Source organism: Rhizophagus irregularis, chromosome 29 (assembly GCF_026210795.1).
Source record: "Rhizophagus irregularis chromosome 29, complete sequence".
NCBI lineage: Eukaryota > Fungi > Glomeromycota > Glomeromycetes > Glomerales > Glomeraceae > Rhizophagus > Rhizophagus irregularis.
The window spans coordinates 2,326,995-2,349,852 of NC_089457.1; the positions used below are offsets into that span (position 1 = coordinate 2,326,995).

At 28.5% G+C, this 22,858-nt stretch overlaps 8 protein-coding genes across 8 annotated transcripts; 3 read left to right on the forward strand and 5 right to left on the reverse strand.

Moving 5' to 3' along the window:
- Positions 1 to 1,532: 1,532 nt before the first annotated feature.
- On the reverse strand, positions 1,533 to 3,122 carry OCT59_019849 (uncharacterized protein; the record flags this gene model as incomplete). Its single annotated transcript, XM_025328972.1, has 1 exon — positions 1,533 to 3,122. The coding sequence occupies one exon, from the start codon at positions 3,120 to 3,122 to the stop codon at positions 1,533 to 1,535; it is 1,590 nt and encodes a 529-aa protein (XP_025164470.1).
- Positions 3,123 to 4,295: 1,173 nt separating this feature from the next.
- On the forward strand, positions 4,296 to 5,175 carry OCT59_019850 (uncharacterized protein; the record flags this gene model as incomplete). The annotated part of the gene is made up of 3 exons (XM_066143811.1): positions 4,296 to 4,298; positions 4,447 to 4,460; positions 4,761 to 5,175. 3 exons carry the CDS (start codon positions 4,296 to 4,298, stop codon positions 5,173 to 5,175), a joined length of 432 nt encoding a protein of 143 aa, XP_066005523.1.
- A 550-nt stretch (positions 5,176 to 5,725) lies between these two features.
- OCT59_019851 (uncharacterized protein) lies at positions 5,726 to 7,027 on the reverse strand (the record flags this gene model as incomplete). Its single annotated transcript, XM_066143812.1, has 3 exons — positions 5,726 to 6,018; positions 6,155 to 6,532; positions 6,649 to 7,027. The coding sequence occupies 3 exons, from the start codon at positions 7,025 to 7,027 to the stop codon at positions 5,726 to 5,728; spliced, it is 1,050 nt and encodes a 349-aa protein (XP_066005524.1).
- Positions 7,028 to 7,301: 274 nt separating this feature from the next.
- On the reverse strand, positions 7,302 to 7,768 carry OCT59_019852 (uncharacterized protein; the record flags this gene model as incomplete). The annotated part of the gene is made up of 3 exons (XM_066143813.1): positions 7,302 to 7,336; positions 7,429 to 7,455; positions 7,597 to 7,768. 3 exons carry the CDS (start codon positions 7,766 to 7,768, stop codon positions 7,302 to 7,304), a joined length of 234 nt encoding a protein of 77 aa, XP_066005525.1.
- Positions 7,769 to 11,034: 3,266 nt separating this feature from the next.
- OCT59_019853 (uncharacterized protein) lies at positions 11,035 to 12,755 on the reverse strand (the record flags this gene model as incomplete). The annotated part of the gene is made up of 1 exon (XM_066143814.1): positions 11,035 to 12,755. One exon carries the CDS (start codon positions 12,753 to 12,755, stop codon positions 11,166 to 11,168), a length of 1,590 nt encoding a protein of 529 aa, XP_066005526.1. The 3' UTR covers positions 11,035 to 11,165.
- Positions 12,756 to 14,003: 1,248 nt separating this feature from the next.
- Positions 14,004 to 14,537, forward strand: OCT59_019854 (uncharacterized protein; the record flags this gene model as incomplete). Its single annotated transcript, XM_066143815.1, has 3 exons — positions 14,004 to 14,074; positions 14,238 to 14,446; positions 14,512 to 14,537. 3 exons carry the CDS (start codon positions 14,004 to 14,006, stop codon positions 14,535 to 14,537), a joined length of 306 nt encoding a protein of 101 aa, XP_066005527.1.
- Positions 14,538 to 18,695: 4,158 nt separating this feature from the next.
- OCT59_019855 (uncharacterized protein) lies at positions 18,696 to 20,273 on the reverse strand (the record flags this gene model as incomplete). Its single annotated transcript, XM_025328088.2, has 1 exon — positions 18,696 to 20,273. One exon carries the CDS (start codon positions 20,271 to 20,273, stop codon positions 18,696 to 18,698), a length of 1,578 nt encoding a protein of 525 aa, XP_025168277.2.
- An 872-nt stretch (positions 20,274 to 21,145) lies between these two features.
- On the forward strand, positions 21,146 to 21,634 carry OCT59_019856 (uncharacterized protein; the record flags this gene model as incomplete). The annotated part of the gene is made up of 2 exons (XM_066143816.1): positions 21,146 to 21,223; positions 21,431 to 21,634. 2 exons carry the CDS (start codon positions 21,146 to 21,148, stop codon positions 21,632 to 21,634), a joined length of 282 nt encoding a protein of 93 aa, XP_066005528.1.
- Positions 21,635 to 22,858: the final 1,224 nt, after the last annotated feature.

Here is a 22,858-nt window from a genome sequence, read left to right on the forward strand (position 1 = left end):
AGTGACATTTATTACGTAATATCTATTTACTATAAGCCCATACTCTCCCACCCCCATGTAATATGAAAAATCTTACATTACACTTATATGTTATATGACCTTTAAATACCCTCCCACCCCCTAAAATATTACGTAATAAATGTCACTGCCCTTAAACTATTCGATACTATGCGATGGATTTCATGGTTGCGCCGTGAATGAAATAATCTAGTAATGATAATTCATATGGTACTACTATTTGAATTATTTAAACTTTTTAAAAACAATAGTAAAATCTATTCCACTGATTAGTTTTATAATGTTTTATAATTCTATAATTCTTTATATTTTGATACAAAGCTTCTCTTTGCAATATTCAGTGTTCAATTATTTCAACTCTATCATATTCAACGCACTCTAAAACTCCTTTGTTATTTTTAGCTTTAAGTTGTGTTGTTTCAGTAAACTCAACCACTTGTCCAATTGTTTGAAACTTTGTTGAAAATATTTAGCATTGCATGACTGGCACCCGCTTATTAAGTAGCTTGCATACTATACATAAATCAATTAAACCATGATTTTTATAACTTTCCTTTAATTTTCCGTTTAATGGAACAAATTTTTATTAGATATAGACGTAGACTGGCGTGTTTAATGGAACAAATAGCATATCGGTTATGGTAAAAATGACTCGATATACGGAACACGTGATGATTTACAATAAAATATCATCCAGACTCCGATAAAAATTGGTCAAAGCGATTAATTACTAAATAGATAGTTTGTGGCATATTGGCTTCTCAAGAACGAGCCGCATAACTATGGCAGTTATAACATCATGAAATTTTTAGTTAGTTCGGTCCACGTAATTCCATATGGATTAGTGAAATATGTGGAATTCCATACATTCCCATATATCCTACGTGGATTCACGTAGATTTTACGCCGAAAATACCATGTGTTTCGTCACCGGGTATTTGGAAAATATTGAAACTATTCAGATTTCCATATAATTCCACAATATTTTTGATTTGGATTTCCGTGTAGATTTACGTGAAAAAAATTTCCTGATGAAAGCTCTTTTTGTGCAACTCACGAGGTGTGTGAGTTGTGTGATCTGAGGTAAGAATCGATAAAAAAAGTTATTTTCTGATGATTTTTTTCGGTTAATTAATTATTAATATGCCATATCCATTATATAATCAAATTTAGACTGGCTCCTTGATCTTGTTACTCGTTGTGATATCTCACAATTTCATAAACCAGAAAACAAATTTGCTAAATGTAGTTTATTAAGTTATAGAGCGTGTTATGATACAATAGAAAGTACTCTCCATATGACTGGGATAAGTACACTTCCGCTCTAACCGTTTAGTACTTGTCTGTAATTCAATAATAATTATTGTTATTGTTTACGTTTCATTTATATTTATTTATAATTAAATGAGAAAAGTAATAATAAATGATGGCTTTATTTAATGATTAAAATAAAAAAATATATATATATATATAAATAAATTATTAATTAGCTAATATATATATATATATATATATTATACATAATTATAAAAATTATAAAAGCTATAAAATTCCACAATTTTAACTCCTTTAGCTTTAATTTGATCCAATAATTTTAATTCCTCATCATTCAATTCTTTGCTCAATCCCGCCATACCAAAAATCTTCAAACTATTGTTACTTCTTTCAATATAATTTAAAATAATTTTAAGAAATTCTAATTCAATAATATGATTTAAATTAATTATTTCAAAATTATTATGACAATTCTTTAAAAATTCCCCAAACTTATTAAAATTACAAGAATAAATAGAAATTTTACTAATGTTAATAGGTATATTATTTGCTAAATTTATAAAAATTTCATTAACATTATTAGAATTATAATAAGAAATATTAATATTTAATATACTTATTCTTAAATTTTTTAAATAAGGTAACACTAATAAATTGAAACTGTTATCAATTCTTATTCTTAAAAAAACAAGATTTGGACAATACATTGATATATTTTCAACGACAGGTATTGTTAGATTTTCGATTAATATTAATCTTTGTAATGATTCACCTAAATATTTGATCATTAATGATGTGACGTCAACGTTCCAATTATTACGTTTAAATGATAGTTCCTTGAGCTTAAGTGAAGCAAAATTTAAAATTTCACATTGATCTAATAATATAGTACCTTTACAACTTTCAAACGTTAAATATTTTAAATTATATAAATTACTAAAACTTTTTAAACTAACAATATTGAAGTCACATTTTGTAAATTCAATATGAGCTAAAGAATGCTTTTGAAATTCCAAAGATAAAAGAATATCATTTAATAATGAATGACAATTCATTATCTTAAATATTTTAAGTTTGTTTTGCTTTTGAATAATTGTGCAAAGCTTTTCCATAGTGGTAGTGTTGATCAAATTATTGGATGTGCCATGTTGAAACAATGATCTTTGGGTTCGAGGAAGATTAATTATTAATTTTCTCAAATTTCTTGCTATATTACTTAAAAATTCTTGTTCGATTTCATTATTAATAAAAGTTCCATTTAAATGAAAAGTTAATGATAATGAATTTAATTTTGTTAAATTTGAAGTGAAATTTTTAATATTAAAGTTTTTAAAACTTTCTTTATAAAATAAGTGTAATAAAATATCTATTTGTTTAATGTTTCTACTTTGGCGTAAAATTGATTTATGAAATATTGGAATAATATCATCATATATTTTGTTTTGAGAAATTGATAAATCTGAACAATATCCTACAAAACATCTATTAATAACGGAATTTATTGTAAAATGATTATAATTTTCTAGATATTTTGGATATTCAAATAATGGTTTGTATTCTTTATCAAAATTAATATTATTAATCTGACTTGGTCCTAGTTGATTCTTTAATTGTAAAATTTCCGCTTTATTAAAGCAAAAAATTAAGGTCAAGATTATCGGATAATTTTTTTCTGTTATATTTACGAAAGGATTTGCATAAAGTAAAGGAATCGTTGATTTACACCAAAATCGATTAACTAGTAAACAATTAAATAAAGTCGAACGATCATTTTGAAGGTGTTGTAAAATGTAATAAATACAATCATCTGGTAAATAAGGTAAAGTCATCTTGAAAATTTATGAAAAGAAAAGAAAGTTTTCAAGAAGTATCGAAATAATTTAAGTTTTTTTATAAGCAATATGGTCGTACGTAATTTTTGTAATACTTAAGGATGATTGGCATCCCAAGGTATCTTTTGTAAAATTCTGTAACACTACCGTACACCTTTCTATTCTTCTATTTAGAAATACAAATCACGGATTGATCCGTATAAAACCTAATACAACACCCCAAGAACACCACCAAAAAATTTCGGTAACGTGACTTTGTATTACTAATCTAAAAATAGTAGATATATCGAGTTCTTACTTAAAATAAAGCCGCGTTTCTTGGGCGTATAAAATAAACTATCAAGTTTTGAATAAGAATTTTCCATTTAATACATTATAAAAATTATCTTTTTATTACTATTATTAAATTATATAAATAACACGAAGATTTATTGTTAAATTTCTAAAATAATAAATAATTTATTCACTTATTTTAATAAAAAAAAAACCAATAAATTTTATAAAGTGAAAAGGACTATAACTGATAAAAAATGTTTAAATCAAATGTTTTTTAATTAAGATAAATGTTCCCTCACTTATTTTTTTTCTTGTTTTCTAAGATAATGTTGTGATCATTTATTTTGTTACACAGGAGTACATACACGGCAGTCTGTACAACAACTACATTTTTTCACATATACCCTGCCTCAGTATTTTTACCCTTTTTTACTCTTGTCCTCACCCACCTCATTTTGAGCCAATAACATTTCGCAAAAAACAGTATAAAACCCGAAAATGTCAGTCACGTTACTCTGTCTTGTCAAAGGAAACACACTCGCGAACGCTTTCCCTGTCCATATAGATAGTGACCAGCTTGTTGGAGACCTCAAGGAGGCTATAAAAGATAAAATAGATGTTCCTGCTGGTTTCAAAGCGAAGGAACTCAAGTTATGGAATGTGTCGATCCCTGACGATCAGGACGATCTCTTGAGGAATCTCACTCTCAATGACGGGGACGAACTCCTTGCGACAAGAGAAATAGCGACTATTGGTCCGAGAAACCGCCTAAGAGACATATTCATGTCTTAGTCGAACGACTCGAACCACCTGTCTCGACCGTCACTTCGAGTGGCGAAGAGGAATTACTTGACCAAGTCGCTTCGTTGCAGGCATTACTCAACAAGTCCGTGCATGGTACGTATTTTTTCAGTGACGGCCCGTCACGAAAATTTGCCAAGAAATTTGGGCGACCTGAGGTCGCTGAAATCTTCAGGTTATGAAACCGTTTCCTCGGGAAACGATGTTTCACGTCAAATTACTTAACCTGGTTGTTGCATTGCAGTGTTCGACGTTGTCGTTAGTTCGAAGCGAACGAAGAGTTTCAAGTGGACAGTGAATATCGAACACGCGACCCTCGATGGCCTCAAAAACTCCATACGCGCTATGAATCAGACACCAGCACTCGAAAATGATGGAGCAGTACTTAACATGTTAAATGACAGTGGAAAATTCTCTCCTCGTGACGATCAAGACCTGCGTGAGATGCTTCAGGTGTTCGTGTCAAAAAGTAACTTCAAGTTCACTGTGTTAATAGAGACGCCATCGAAGCCCTTCAACGAGGACCTTTCCAAAAGTATGCGAACTCTACGGCCTTAGCGATGACCCGAATCCCAGCATTGACGTGTATCCCGTTTTTTCGTGCGGTAGTGCAGACACCAAGAATGAGAAATACAAAGAAGCGTTGCGTAAACTTTTTGACGAATTGGAGACGAGAGTTGCAACAACTCCTATCGACGTATCCTATGAGGCCACCAAAAATATCTACTTGTATACTTATCTCGTCTCTGCAACTTACCCGTTCAAGGATCAAGTCAAGGTCGTACCAGAGAAGCTGATCGAGGGAAAAAATGGGCGCGGGAATCTTGACTATAGTATTGAATCACGTACGACCGGGAGAATTATCGGTCTAGTTGAAGTCAAAAAAGATGGCTTTAAGCAGGGATTCGCACAAGCCACTGTACAGTTGGAATCGTCACTAGCTCGTAAGCGCAAAGCAAATGAAATTGGATGATGGACATGGGTTTGATAAAGTATGGGGGATCGTAACAGATGCGGAGAAATGGTACTTTATGGAATGTACGCAAGGCAGTGAAGGTAAATTATCATTTAGTTGTCGAAGCCTCTATTTGTTGCGTACGAAGATGCGATGAAAGACATGGCGGAAAGGTCCTTGGTCATATTATCATGGTTGTTGGAAGAGTCACAAAAGGCGGATTCAGCTGTTAACTTAGATAAAGAGAGGGATAGGTCAGGATAGAAAATTAGTCATATATCACGAGCAAAGTCCCGAGCCTTTGTATTATTTTACTTCGTACTTCTATCACCTGTATAATTGGATGCGTCCCAAATTTGTATTTATCTTTTATTTGTATTAATAAAAAATTTATTTATGACGTTCACGTCAAAAACACGCATACACGTAGCATGTTAAAATCACTAGCCCGATGTAGACAAAACATTTACTCGAAAATTTTATTAATTATACATATATTTTTATTACACTGCATATATACTAAATTGAGTTCCAAGGCTATCACGTGATGCATCACACAGTATTCTTACTAACTAGCCCTTTTTTTCCCTTTACTCCCTTCACTTTGATTTCCACTGGACCTTTTTGCAGGGATAGAAGCCGATGGCTCTTCAACAGTTGATAAATTCGAAACTCCTTCCTCAATTGTTGCGGTAGATGACGTTCTTGGTAAATTTGGTAAATTTCTAGAACCTCCAGAACTTAAATCAATTCCAAGAACGTATTGCTTAACATGATTTTTAATCCAACGTGGCAATCTCCGAGAAACGTCATCTTTAGAAGTAACAAAATTCTGCTTTTGGTAATTGCCACATAACTTTTCTGGCACAACAAAGTAAAAAGAGATTCATAAAGCAACTTCAGGCCAACCACCTTAATAGGATGATTTGTAGCGATAGTAATCTGAAAAAGCTTATCAGGTGCAACAATTGCATCAATTAAAAGGAGAAAGTTTTACTTTCTGGTTGATAGTATTTATCATTTTCAATCGATTCAACATTAGAAAATTTGAGTATCTCATCCTGCTTATTCAAAGTTTCAGTTAATAGATTGTCATTACTATCGGGTTCTAAGGAACGAACACGAAAAGGTCCTCCTTTTCGAAATATCCGGTGAACAATCTGCTCAAAATAGCAACCAAAGTACGCATTATTAATACTTTTTTCTCGTGCTATGCATGCTTCTACTTCTGCCTGTAATCGTCTTATTATTGAATCTTTGAGCCTCTCATATATAATTTCACCTACATAGTCAGACGCATATTTTATAATTGTTTCTGTATAGTATTCTTCAGCAATATAATTGATCTCGTCTTCATCTACAGTGTTTTCCTCATCTTTCAAATCATTATTATCCTCCGGAACGTTTTTCCATATATGAACAAGTATATGACTCACGCAATGTATTGGAAAATTTTCTCATCACAAGTGTCAACCGCTTGTGTAAGCTTACGTTGAATACTACTATTTAGAGCTTCCTTTAAAATATACCGAGGGATCCCTCCCCACTTTACATACAACTCACTAACCAATTTTTCATCAAGATTTTCGAAAAGATTTTGTCTACAATAATTAATTTCTTTCCAAGTCCATACTGGCATGATTAGTATGGTTACTGAGTCACCCTCACTCTTATCAAAGTCATGATAGTGACTCTTCATTGGTGAAGAAATAAGAATTGTCTTAGCAACAGAAGCATTATATGGTTTTTTCCCATCAACGATATACCAAGTATCTTTTTTATACAGGTAATTTCTTATAATTTTGTGATCTATAGCCTCGCTAAGATAGAAACCCTTACCCTCTTTAAAGAGGATAACACTACCTTTCATAGTATGGAGTTCGTATACAATCGTTTTATCTTTTGTCAGGAGATCATAAAGTAAGTAATAGCCGAAAAATGTTTTTCCGACTCCAGGATTACCCGAGATACGTAAATTTCTTATTTCAGGTTTCGAAACGATGTCGAGCAGGTCTTTGTAGCAATTACGAATAAACAGTCTTGATGGTTGATTATCTAGTCCAAAAAAATTGGTATCATAGGCCAACTTTAAAAGTTCACTTGTTTTTGCATCAAATTCCGTATCTTTCAAATCTTGTATAAACTTATAGAACTAGATCCTCAGTCATCTGGGAAGACGCTATATAATAAGAAGAAATAAGTTAAGTTATGACAGCGAAAAATCAGTATAAGTATCAAAAGCTAAGTCAAGCACCGTTCCGACTCACTTACCAGCAACAGGTCCTACGGTAGCAAATTCTACGACAACGCGAATGTGTTTTTTGGACGGGTTTGACGATAAGAAGCAGGAAAGAAAAGCACAAGATTAATTAAGTATTCGGTATTATTGGCGAATATGACAGAAAGCTTATGTTTGATAAAATCTGTGAGAGAACGTACCAGGCCTTAAGACTTTTCTCAAACAAGAAACCACCTCATCATCAGAACAACCAGAAATGAAGAGCTCTAATTCCTTTCTTTTATCTGAATTATTAACGAAGTAAGCGCGTAGGTCACTTTTTTCATCTGGTGTCAAATCGAGACCTGCGATTGCATCATAGACGATAGACATAATTACTTCTTGTTAAGACTTGCAGTTGTACACTTGTACAAGTCCGATTCTTGATAAAAGATGGACTATATATGAGAAATCGATTGTCGCACAGATTGATCCGCAATTGGCTGATTTGTAACATACGAAGTTTTAATTATTTCAGAATCAGGTGCTACTTTTAGGAATCGTATGATCAAATTGTTCGTTAAAATAATCTCGTAAAAGATGAATTAAATAACTAATAGTTACACTGCATATAAAATCGTTATAATTTGAAATAATGGAGTAGTGAAGCGATCTGTGAATAATGTTAATTATCCGGATCAAATTTATGTAAATATTCGTGAATAATTATTAATTTGACGGATATCCATGGATGCTTTACGGATTAATGAATAATCCCTCATGGATAATTGAGCAGACGTCTATTGTACTATATTTACTATATTTTAATATTTTAGAAAAATGACCAAAAATGATCACGCGTATCATTATCCTGCTCTTTATTATTATTTAAAGGTTTAATAAAGTATCATTAATATAAACTTTGATACATACTAATTAGTACTGGTTAAAGGTTTTCGTATATTAGTAGAAAGTTTTTTAGTTTTGTATCTTTTCGACGGTTGGTTAAACAGAAGTTACACGTTCTTGCAAGATTTTCTTTGATTTTTTCCGGACGTATTACTTTACAATTTCTACATATTAAAAAAAAATTGGCGTAAGGACAAAGGATAAAACCATGATTTTGATATTTGAATAATTATATTATGCATAATCTAACCAATAATCGGAGAAACTTGGAGGAGTTGCTATATGAGTTTCACCACAACATTTAATGAAAATTTTCATTATTATTATTATTATTATTATTTATTAAACATTCCAAATCTAGAATTATGTACACTAAAAAGGTTAGGAAGGTCACACTTTACGTTTCTAATTATTTTAATTGAATTTTTAGAATTTTTTTTTCTAATTATTTATTCATTCTTCAAGAAGCGTGTACTTAATAAAATTTTTTTAATTATTTATTTACGCAAATATATTCATTACATAATTTATCCTAAAATTAGTGCTACGATCCGTAATCCGGTCAATTCGGATTGATCGTTCATCCGAATTGAAATCGGATATACCTATCCGATTTTTTGACCGATTTTTAATTCTGACCAGCATTATAGTTAGCTTGGGCCAGTACTAAAAGTTTAGGCAGAGCTAACTCTCGTTATTGAAACTTCAATTCCGCCCAAAATTACAATTTCGGCCAGAATTAAGATTAGTTTGACGATCCGGATTGAATCCGGATGTGCCAATTCAATCCGGATGGTCTTTTAGAACTCGGATCTAGTGTTTAGATCCGGATAAAACCTCAAATATTTTAACGTGGGATTATGATTAAAAAAGGTTACAAATTTCGGCTTTGAGTGGACTATAATTTCGGCCAGAATTAAAATAATATTATTCCATAAATTTTTATTAATTTTGGTGGTCCCAACCTAAATTAACCGAGCCGGTATCCGGATAAAAACCGGATAAAACCGCTACGGATCGAAACTCTACTCGGATCGTACCTCTACCTAAAATTAACTACCCCAAGAACACCACCAAAAAATTTTCGGTAACGTGACTTGATGAGTTTTATTGGTCAGATTTATTTTGTACAACATTAGAAAAAATTTCGCGGCTTTTTTCAAGAAAAAAAATAAGCAAGGGAACATTTATCTTAAAAATACTTGTAGATTTCATAAAAAAAAATTAAAGAAACATTTAATTTAAACATTTCTTATCAGTTATAGTCCTTTTCACTTTATAAAATTTATTGATTTTTTTTTATTAAAATAAGTGAATAAATTATTTATTATTTTAGAAATTTAACAATAAATAATAAAAAGATAGTTTTTATAATGTAAGCTTCCAATAAAAATTTATTGGTATTGTGGCATTGGAAGGCTTAGAATTGGAAGTATTGGAAGATTTGAATCCTCCAATGCACATCACTGATATATACCGTATAATATAAAGAATAGTGTAACATACGCAAATTGGTTCAGTTCATTATACTTATGTCCCGTGCTATTTATACTTTTCTAATAACCTGACTACCCAACCCGGCTATCTGGCAACCCGACAATCAAATTTCTTAAGTCCCGTATATTTGAAATTTTGCTGTAAATAAAAGTTTTTTATCTAGATTAAATCATAGTTATTTAATCCAGATGACGGATTTCACTCAGATCGAAGCGGTTACATGTTGGTCGGAGATAAATTAGAGTTATGAATTATTACATAGGAGAAATAATCATTTGGGAAATTCCCAAAATAATATACGCATTTATCAATTATTTCCTTGTTAGGCATTAAACAATAATCCCACATTCCCAATATTGATATCCGGACTTTTCGCTGAAGTTCATCTCACTGAAACCCATTTTGTCGAAGCAATTTCGCCAAAGAATGTTTCACCGAAGTGCCATTTCGCTGAAATGGACATGGACATTTCTCCGAATGACCATTTTGCTGAAGGACATTTCGCTGAAGCAATTTCGCCAAAAGGATATTTTGCCGAAGATATGGAATTTATTAAATTTCCTTTTCTTTTTCAAGACAAACAGATTATTTACACACTGTAAGTCGCGTCTGTTTAATTTTTTTTTTTACTGTAATTAATTTATTCGCTCTGTAAAAAAAGTCGGTGATTAAGGAAATATGTTAATCACTAACATTTTTGGCGAAAGGTCTTTCGACGAAATGGAAGGTTCAGGAATAGGATTCGGCGAGATGTCTTCGATGAAACGCCAGTTCGCCGAAATATCCCTTCGGAGAAATGGACTTTGGTGAAATGTACTGTAACCCAATATTACGTGTAAAAAACATGTATTTTCAGTATTTTCAGGTAGAATAATCGTGCTAATGAACTTGTCAATCGTACTGACACTATCTTTCGATTACAAACTGTGGGATTTATGCTGAATTTTATTTTGAAATATTTTTGTAGGGATTGAGAACTGTGATAGTGGCGCATCAGCCTTCATCACCCTGGAGAGGAAAGGAGGAACAGTAGTAAGAAATCCTTATAAAATTACTTTTAAGAATTACCAGTTTTATTATAAAAATTATTATAATAAAAACTTGTTAATTTTACATGTATATAAAAAAAATAGAATATACATTGTTGCAGAATTTTTTTTTAAAAAAGAATTTAACGATTTAATTTTATGTGCTTAAAAAAAAAACAAAAACAAAAAAACAATTATTATTAACGTTCCATTTTATGTTTATTTAATAATAATTAATGAGAAAAGTAATAATAACTGATGGCAATATTTTGCTTTATTTAATGAATAAAATAAATAAATAAATCAAATCAACTCTTTAAATCCTTCCTTAGCTTACTAAATATTAATACTAAATATTACGACATATCATTACAAGTGCTATGAAAATCCATTATTTTTACTCCTTTAGCTTTAATTTGATTAAATAAATTTAATTCCTCATCATTCAAATTTTTATCCAATCTCGTCATACCAATAATCTTTAAACTATTGTTATTCCTTTCAATATAATTTAAAACAATTTTAAGAAATTCTAATTCAATGATTTGATTTAAATTAATTATTTCAAAATTACCATGACAATTTTCTAAAAATTCCTTAACCTTATTGGATTTACGAGAACAAATAGAAATTTTACTAATGTTAATAGGTATATTTTTTGCTAAACTTATAACAAATTCATTAATATTATTAGAACTATAATAAGGAATATTAATATTTAATATTCTTATCCTTAAATTTTTAAATAAAGGCAACACTAATAAATTAAAATGTGTACTATTACTAATTCTTATTTTTAAAAAAATAAGATTTGGGCAATACACTGATATTTTTTCAACGACAGGTATTGTTAGATTTTCGATTAATATTAATCTTTGTAATGATGCGCCTAAATATTTGATCATTAATGATGTGACGTCAACGTTCCAAATATTGCGTATAAATGATAATTCCTTGAGCTTAAATGAAGCAAAATTTAAAACTTCACATTGATCTAATAATATAATACCTTTACAACTTTCAAATGTTAAATATTTTAAATTATATAAATTACTAAAACTTTTTAAACTAACATTATTAAAGTCACATTTTGTAAATTCAATATGAGCTAAAGAATGCTTTTGAAATTCTAGAGATAAAAGAATATTATTTAATAAAGAATGGCAATTCATTATCTTAAGTATTTTAAGTTTGTTTTGCTTTTGAATAATTGTACGAAGCTTTTCCATAATAGTATTGATCAAGTTATTGGGGGCGATGTGTTGAAACAATGGTCTTAGAGTTTGAGGAAAATTAATTATTAATTTTCTCAAATTTGAACAAATACTTGCTATATTGCTTAAAAATTCTTGTTCAATTTCACTATTAACAAGGTAATATAAATAAAAATTTAACGATAATGAACTTAATCTTGTTAAATTTAAAGTGAAATTTTGAATATTAAAATTTTTAAAATTTTCACTATAAAATAAATATAAGAAAGTATCTAACTGTTTGATATTTCTACTTTGACGTAAAATTGAATGATGAAATATTGGAATAGTACAATATATTTTATTCCGAGAAATTAATGAACCTGAACATAATTTTAAAAAAAGTCTACGAATTACGGAATTTATTTCAAAATAATTATAATTTTCCAAATATTTTGGATATTCAAATAATGGTTTGTGCTCTTCATCGAAATTAATATTATTAACCTGGCTTAGACCAAGTTGTTTCTTCAATTGTAAAATTTCCGTTTTATTAAAGCAAAAAATTAAGGTCAAGATTATCGGATAATTTTTTTCAGTTATATTTTCGAAAGGATTTGCATAAAGCAAAGGAATAGTTGATTTACACCAAAATCTATTAACTAATAAACAATTAAATAATGTTGACCGATCATTTTGAAGGTATTGTAAAATATAATAAATACAATCGTCCGCTAGATAAGGCAACGTCATCTTAGAAATTTAGGAGGGAAAAGAAAGTTTTACGGAGTTATCGGAGTTAAGCTAGTTATATAAGCCCAGTCATATGGTTGTACATACTTTATACATTATTATAGGGCGCTGCTGATTGATTTATTGGGATAAAATATGGATAAATCTGGGATAGAATATAGGTTGAGGCTTATCCAAATTTTGTACTACGAATTTATAATTATTCGGGTGTGCGTAATCACATGTAATATTAAATTTTGGAACTAATTAATTTACTATGTTCGGAGTGTTATGGATTACAAATTTTAATAACAGATAATAATTGTAAAATTTATTTGTTTGGCGTAGCATAGGACTATCAATAGTACGTTATTACAAATTTGTATTTTCCTTCAAACATCATTTGCTTCGTCTTAATACGTACGTCATAACGAAATTATGCTTTTTACAACACATACTTCATATTTTAATCGTGATATTTTAGGAAAAATATTTATCATTAGTTTTTTTATAATATTGTTACAGATTAAAGAAAAATTTAACTTGTATTTTTTTAAATTCAGTGATATATTTATTATATTAATATGAATTTAAATAATATACCGCTTTGCGGAGAGATTTTGTAAAATATACCGGCGATTTAACCTAAATCTGCATTGTTTCTACGATTTAAAAATATATATACATATATTGCTTGTTTTATTTGGAATTCTGAGAAACATTTCATTATATTTGATTGGTAATGTAATTTATGCGGCATCATCCCTGTCTTGTGACAATCGATTATATATATATACCTCAGTAACCCAAAAAATTTTTATATATAATCCGTAACACCGATACATTATGGTATGGAAGAACTGAATACTCTGAGAACGGAACTTAATCATTTCCCTAAATAAATAAAAAATAAAATAAAAAATGCCTCGTTACAATCGTTACAATCGTTACTATCGTCACCATCGTCACCATCATCATCGCCACCATGATCATCCCGTACAGTGGAGGGACCCGACAAAACGCTTTACGCACATTCTTCACTAAAAATGTAAATAGTATAGTTGTTATAGTATCTTCCTAATTACAAAACGGATGATGCTAAACGGGATTATTTAATCTCTAATCTCTGCATCTGGTATGTTCTCACTGACGATGGCTGGTTTTTTTTCGCAAATATCTAATATCACCTTTATTAACCTGAAATTTTTGAACTACTATAACCTTTTTGTCGGACGTTTCCAAACATAGTTATACCTGCTTGCTAATCTTATGCTTCTTCATATCATAAAACCATCCAAAAAACACATTTGTGTTATCATAGAACAATCCAATGGTGGTAAGTGAGTCATAGTAAGATTAATCAACGCAAGTAAAACACGACTTCATTCTTCCAATTTCATTTTCAGTTCTCATAGAGAAACTCATAAATCTTTTGGACAAATAGTGTATTTATTTGGATAAAGTATTATAATTATTATATTTCACTCCACAAGAATTTTTTAGAACGTGTCAAGTAACACTGCTAGTGCCTAGTGCAGGTGCTTCAGCTTCACCGCTTACTTTCTTTACAGAGTTAGTGAAAGTTATAAAAGAAATACTTGAAAGAAACCTTGAAAGTTGTGAAAGAAACACGAAAATTATTAAAAATAAATTGGAAATATTGGTTTTATTGAGAATGTCAGAAATAGATATTAGTGACGACTTTGATACAGGTATTGGTTTATATATGTAAAATTCGCAATTTACTCTTATTAAACCTATATTTTGAACAATTCAGGCTCCATAACACGTACAAGATATTAAGTTTGAAAGAGCTGACCCAAAATATTTACTAGTCGCTCAGTCAACTTGGTAATTTTTCTAGTAGTGGACGGTTACTAATTATCTGCAAATTATCTCATACCAACTGTCAAAAAAGAAGTATCAAGATCGGTCTATTAATGACCTGATGTTAGAGTTTCCAAACTTTTGTTGTGATGGATATACACAATAATCCATACTTTGACGAATTTAAACTAGATTTAAGCATTTGGAGATGATGTCAGAGATGGAACTTGTATTTCTATGTTTGTGATACTTTTAGAGGTGAAAAAAGAAAAAGTCTACCTTTTACGCATTGCGCATATATCCTTTCAAATATGCGATATTTTATTGAACCCAAACAGCTACACCATTAAATGTAAAGTGGCCTAACTGACGAAGATAAAGGCATTACATGCATCAGCATTATCAGCCATTGCACTATGAATCAGCTGACTGGTCTTAGGAGCACCAAATTATATTTAACATCTAGTGAGTATACATCTATACATCTGAAGGAGTTTTTAGACCCAGGTTCATCAAGTTGTTTTGAAGTAATCTGATAAGCCTATTCTCTATTGTATAATTTTTAGAGTTATCGTGTGTAGTTAGATGGTAAACCATTACCTATTTACTTATTAAGATAAGCATGTGCTCCCTGTTCTTAGCCATAGTTTTAATGAAACATGCTTCAAGAATCAAGATGTTGAACACCCATACCATGAAGCAAAAATTCTACGATTCTATACATTTTTCATAATAATCACTTAATAATTATTTCCAAACAAATTGGAAATCAATTTCGGTCATATAGCTCATTCACTTATTGAAACATATTCATAATATGGAAGTTTTCATCAAGATGTGCGTCCTGAAAACATTTTATTAGACATTAATGATAATTAGAATTAATAGATGTGTTGTACTTGCTAGTAATAATTAATGTAATAAAATTATGATGTGTAAAATTAAATTGCCTTTATGATTAAACAAATTGCAATTGCAATGCATATATTATTTTTTATGTAAATTAAGAGAAGTTCGCTATTAAGATGTTTTACTAGAAATAAACATATCACGCTTTCCAAATATCATATCTTTCGCATTTTCATTTTTCATATTTAATTATAAGTGAGGTTATATGGCCAGTAATTATACTACTAATATCAATCAATAGACAGAAATTATTGTTAGTATTTTATTGGTGATATAAATGTGCAAAATACAATAAACAATATTTATTTTATGTGGAGGCATCTGAATTTATTGTCATGTGTATCATATACTATTATAGAAACACGTAATTATGTGAAAAAAATTTTTATGTTTTTTAGTTGGACGTATAATAAATAAATATTGAGATATAAATGAATTAACTAATTGTAAAGTAAGAACATATTGAACTATAAATAATTTTTTTTCTTTCACATCAATATTTTTTTGTACCATTTCATATGTTTCTTCTAATTCTATTATTGTATCTATTAATATCTTTTATATTTTATTCATTTTGCAAACTGGATCGAGTAGGACCAAGTAGGACCATTGACCATCTTTAAAAGTGAAAACAAATTATATGCAAAATTCATTAAATTAAATTTTATTAATATATTAATTTTACTTAAATAAGGGGAAAATACTTTATAAATTATGCTAACATTCCCAAATTACTAAATTAAACTATTAAAAATAACTAGGGGAAAAAAAAATTATCATTTATTTAAAAAATAGTTAAGAATTTGATTTACAATTAACTAGCTAAGTTCTAATTCTTTATTCCAATTATATTTGGATGTTTTAAAGAAGGAATAGTCTTTTGCAAGCTGTGCAAAAAATGTGTATGCCTGAGTTCTATAGGTGATGTTGATTCTAATAGGAGAGGTTCCATGATATTTCCTGATGGTCTCTTCTAATGAACCAGTATTTATCATATGTTAATAGAACACCATATTGTAGCTGATTTTCTGACATATAGTAATATATTTGTTAAAGTATATTCTTTGCCTTGGATTTTTTTCATAAAAATTCAGCAGAGTTGTCTAACAGGTTTTATGCCATTTAGGATGTGCTATTCTTTTTATTTCTATTATCAGGATGAGAGTTTTTCTTAAGTAATAGCATGTATATATAATCTGGCTTGCCATTACCATGAACTTTATCATGTATTGAGTGCTCATAATTGGGTGTAAGTTCATTTAATACCATAAAGATAATTGATTATTATCTATGACCTGATGAACAATTTTCTCATTTGTTACCTTAAAATTATTAATGAAATGTGATTTTTTAAATCTTAGTTATTTATTACCAAAATGTTATATATTTACGAAATTCTTTCATAATAGAATCTTTTTTTGGTAGTTTATTATCTACTTTTATTTGTAGTTCCATAAGAAAAGCAGGTAATATGAGGTGAGATATAAGTCAACACATTTTTTAGGATAAATTAAGTTCTGAAAAATAAAAGTTTATATACAGTATAATTGAATAAGTACTGATTACTGCCAGAAGTCTGTTAAATAATATGCAAGAAGTTAAAGAATATAATATTCAACTATTTTATAGTATTACCTCCTGCTTATTAAACTTATCAACCAATTTTATAATTGTAATTCTAAGCTTATATGATTGCTGCGTAATTTTCCTCATTTTGAGATGGAAGGACCAACTGCTTCTATGATTATTAAGTCTTGTTTTGTAATAATTTTAAAAAGCAAAATCAGGTGAAAAATAATAAGTGAATCAAGTAAAATTAGGATTATGATGGTCAGATGCAAAAGATGCCAATAGCCCAGCTTTTATTGTATATAAAGGAAGAAATTCAATTCCAGAATCAGTAGACTTTTATCAAAGAAGCTTATGTTAGCAAATATCCGGCAAGGGTCCATCTTGGAGTGCCTTTTCGTTTCATAAACACATTTTTGGGACCGCACGGCCGTGGACGATTCATTGAAGGTTCCATCAACATAATCCCGTAAAAATTTATGAGTCTAAAAAATAATAAAATAAAAATAATTAGTAAATGCAGATTGTTATTAATGTATCAGAACTTGCAGCTATATATTGGAGATAGAACATAACATGAATTGACAAGGGCTGGTAAATAGGCATCCAGAAAATATACACCTAAGGTGACCATTGCACATACCTTTCAGGAATAAAATGTAAATAAGGGAGCAAAATCTTCTATCAACTTATTACACTTATCTTTTTCTCTATAAGCTTCTTAATAATTTGATGACCTCCTCTGTAAAATTTTGTCATTTTCAATATTTTTCAGCAGTGTCTTATAAAAATATAATGTGAATGATCCCCTTATGATTTGTAATTTTATAGTACTCAGTAATCATTGCAGTAAAGTGTTGTATAACTAATGACCATACTTTTGGTGAAAAGAATTTCATAGTTGATAAGTGATTTGACTTTGAAAGTAGAACATTTATATTAAGAAATTTAATAGATTATATGTTTCTTGACATGTTAGGGTTAAATTTTAAATGTATTATTTATAATGAAAATAATGTAAACTTGCTTCTATTGAATAAATATTTTATTAAAATATGTTATACTGCTATTATTTACCTTTTTAATTATTAAATATTGCTACTTAATGTTAACTACAAGGAAGTTTAAGTGAAAATTGTGATTAAAATGATGGATTTTACGAAAATAGTGTACTAATCAACATTACGTCATATACGTATCTATTATTATTACACTTTTTTAAAAAAAATATTATAATTTTAATATTGTCTTAATTATTAGCCGGAATTGTATGACAAAAAGCAATTTTAATAACGAAAATAAATTCAGCCTTTCAAAATTTCATTTATTGCCCGAACTAGGGAGAATATAGGACTTACTGTAAGTCCTCGTGAACGCCCTTAACATATGATTATCCTGTCAGACTACTTCAGTGTAACCAAAAAAAAAATGCCATGAAATTTCTGTCCCTGTGAATATTTGTGATATTTTTTTCAGGGTACGCTAAAATAGCGATACTGCGGTCACTCCTTTATCGTCTTAATACCTAAAATTATTTTATAAAAAATGTTTAATCGCGTCATGATGTAAATGATAATAATATATATTCAATATTAAGCTTTATTTGATAAGTAAAATAAAATAAAAAAATAAATCCAAAAAAAAAATCTTAAATAACTATGTTAATAATAAACTATAATAATCAACTATTTTTATTCCTTTAGATTTAATTTGATTAAATAATTTTAATTCCTCATCATTCAATTCTTTATCCAATCTCGTCATACCAAAAACCTTTAAACTATTGTTATTCCTTTCAATATAATTTAAAACAATTTTAAGAAATTCTAATTCAATGGTTTGATATAAATTAATTATTTCAAAATTATCATGACAATTTTCTAAAAATTCCTTAAATTTATTGGATTTACGACAAAAAATAGAAATTTTACTAATATTAATAGGTATATTATTTGCTAAATTTATAAAAAATTCATTAATATTAATATAATTATAATAAGAAATATTAATATTTAATATTCCTATCTTTAAATTTTTAAAATAAGGTAACACTAATAAATTAAAACGGGTATCAATTCTTATTTTTAAAAAATTAAGTTTTGAACAATATGTTAAAATATTTTCAATAATAGGTATTGTTGGATTTTCAATTAATAATCTTTGTAATGATGCACCTAAATATTTGATCATTAATGATGTGACGTCAACGCTCCAATTATTGCGTATAAATGATAATTCCTTGAGCTTAAATGAAGTAAAATTTAAAACTTCACGTTGATCCAATAATATAGTACCTTTACAATTCTTAAATGTTAAATATTCTAAATTATATAAATTATTAAATCTTTTTAAATTAATATTATTAAAGTCACATTTTGTAAATTCAGAATGAGCCAATGAATGCTTTTGAAAATCCAATGATAAAAGAATATTTTTTAATAATGAATGACAATTCGTTATCTTAAATATTTTAAGTTTGTTTTGTTTTTGAATAATAGTACAGAGTTTTTCCAAAGTAATATTATAATGTAAATTATCGAAAGTAATATGTTGTTGAAGTAATGATCTTTGGGTTCGAGGAAGATTAATTATTAATTTTCTCAAATTTCTTGCTATATTGCTTAAAAATTCTTGCTCGATTTCATTATTAATAAAAGTTCCATTTAAATGAAAAGTTAATGATAATGAATTTAATTTTGTTAAATTTGAAGTGAAATTTTTAATATTAAAGTTTTTAAAACTTTCTTCATAAAATAAGTATAATAAAATATCTATTTGTTTAATGTTTCTACTTTGGCGTAAAATTGATTTATGAAATATTGGAATAATATCATCATATATTTTGTTTTGAGAAATTGATAAATCTGAACAATATCCTACAAAACATCTGTTAATAACGGAATTTATTGTAAAATGATTATAATTTTCTAGATATTTTGGATATTCAAATAATGGTTTGTATTCTTTATCAAAATTAATATTATTAATCTGACTTGGTCCTAGTTGATTCTTTAATTGTAAAATTTCCGCTTTATTAAAGCAAAAAATTAAGGTCAAGATTATCGGATAATTTCTTTCAGTTATATTTACGAAAGGATTTGCATAAAGTAAAGGAATCGTTGATTTACACCAAAATCGATTAACTAATAAACAATTAAATAATGTTGACCGATCATTTTGAAGGTGTTGTAAAATATAATAAATGCAATCATCAGTTAAATAAGGTAACGTCATCTTTTTTTAAAAAAAAAAAAATTTTAAGGAAGGAAAAGAAAATTCACGGAGTCTCGGAATTAAGGCTTTATATAAGTCTAATTTTGGATATCACATGGTTGCACGTATGCACGTACGTAATAGTTTATGAGATAATTACCGGATCATCTTATCCGATACCTTTTTTAAGCATGTAGATTTCTTGATTAGTTTGACTAATTTAACTAAAACGAAATAAATTTACTATAATAGTTAGAAATTTTTTTTTTTTGCACTGGTACTACGAATTTATTTATTATGTCGTTAAAAAATGCTGAAAATTATGTTTCTTTGTTTATTGTAATTTTGGATGTTATTAATAATATAGAATTTTCAATAAAAAGGCGAAATTGTTAATCAAGTAATAGAATATAGAAACACTTTTAAACTTTAAAGTTTAAAAAAATCAAGTAGTATAAGACCCGAGTAATATAAGTAATATATTAGCAAAATATTTACTATTAGCTCTACGCATTTTTTCAGGGCCAAAATTATGATAATGTCAGTCAACTACTAAAATAAGTAATAAAATTCTGACCAACATTATTGAAAATTATCTAAAAAGGAAAGATTTTCATGATTATTTTTGCCCTATTCTACGCGTTTATTTCTTGTTACCTATTTCAGTATTGCCCGGGATCCTAGTAGTATTTTAACCGAAAAAAATTCATAATTACAACAATACATATAGTAAAAACAAATATTCAGTATACTTTCATATTTTGCAATGATTCAAGAACGTGATTATATGATTAATGTCGAAACTGTAGCAAGTCTGTCAAGTAGATTTCTCAAATAAAAGAGCAGAACTTGTTTTTGGATATGTGCTTCAAAATTTCGCAATTACAACAATTATGAAAGAATTTCGACAATATACAGTCGCCACTGGATATAACGAACCTGCCGTTCCAAGCGTTTTGGTTCGATATATGGTGAATTATTACATGACTTACTTTAACAAATAATACTATGTTTTATTTAAAATTTATGTGTTCATTCAATTTTTTAAGTATTTACCAGCTATTCAAATGAAAAATTTATCTGATACTAGCGGAAATAATTTTTCCGGTAAAATCATTCTGGCTAAAATAAGTTGATGCGGTATATAGTAATTTATTATGTAATTTCGTTATATCCAGTGCAAAAAATTCGGTTCTGTGAAACTTGGTTCAGTACAACAAGTTTTCGGTACAAACAGGTTCGTTATAGCCAGTGGCGACTGTATACAATACGCTCGTTCTTGTGGGAAATTGATTCAACAAATACCACCGAAAATTTTTAGTGATAATCGTAAAGGTGATCATTTAAAATTAGTCAATATGCTTAGTAGTCGTGTTCTTTAGAAATTACAAATAAATTGTAGGTAAATTTAGATTAAAAAATTAATAATGAATTATCTAGCGATTCAAATAACTTAACCTTTCGTTTTCGTTTAAAACGAATTAATTCGATATTAGAAGATTGGAGGTGGAAGTTTGTGGATTTCCTTGCATCAGTATATTAGGTTGTGATAAATCAGATCAAAAAGTGTTTACAAAAGCTCAAGTCATCACAAGATCAAAGAAGGATTATTATACTGGTGATCGATATCTTGTTTATTCAATGAAATAAGTTACAATTTTATTCATTGCACGAGATATAATATATAATTAATAAATTTTATTTTATTATTAGTTTTTATTTTGCGTGATTTAAATACCTAATATTATTTTTTTATCTTATCGCGTCAAATATACTCTAAGCGAACAAGGTTTAGGATTTTGACAGGCATACCACCAGATGGTAGGATGAGCCTGGGCTAAATGAATAACAAGAATAAATGAAGTGAAATAAAGGATAAAATAAAAAATAAAAAAATAAAAATGCCCTAGGGGTATGAGTGACCGAATGGACAGAAAGTTGGACAAGCAATCAACTATGGTATTTACCGTCCATTCATAAAAAATAACTAATTAAGTGGTAATTGGGCGAATACTAATCTGGTTGTACCCTCATAGTGCGCATTATCCCTTCATATATACCACGGTTGCGTACCCATTTTACTTACCATATAAATATACTGTATCTTCTGCTAGATGGCAGCTCACATATTATACCGTGCTTGACTTGAAATGATTTCTTTAGTTATTTTAAACTTTTAGTTATTTTCACGCATGCAAACCTATTCTAGGTCATGGAACAAAATATATTGATAAAAAACATTTGAAAAATATTTTCATAAAGGATGGTCACCATATCAAATAATAACCATGGCGTTTTTTGGCATAACAAAATAATGTCGAGTAATATTAGGTTAGTAGAATTACTAAGTATCTTAAGACTTAAGTATCTTACTTCACCTACAACTTTGTGTACATACTCTTAAGTATTTTGACGACAAAAACATGAAATCGTTTAAAAATTGAAATAAAAACATAAATAATGTTAGAAATACACACTTTTAGGAAATGTTTTAGTTAAAAGGGAACAATGTCATTTTATTAAAAAAAATTTTTTTAATATCAAAATATTTGAATTTTCTCATGAATCAATCACTCCACCGCACAATTAATACAATTAATGATTTA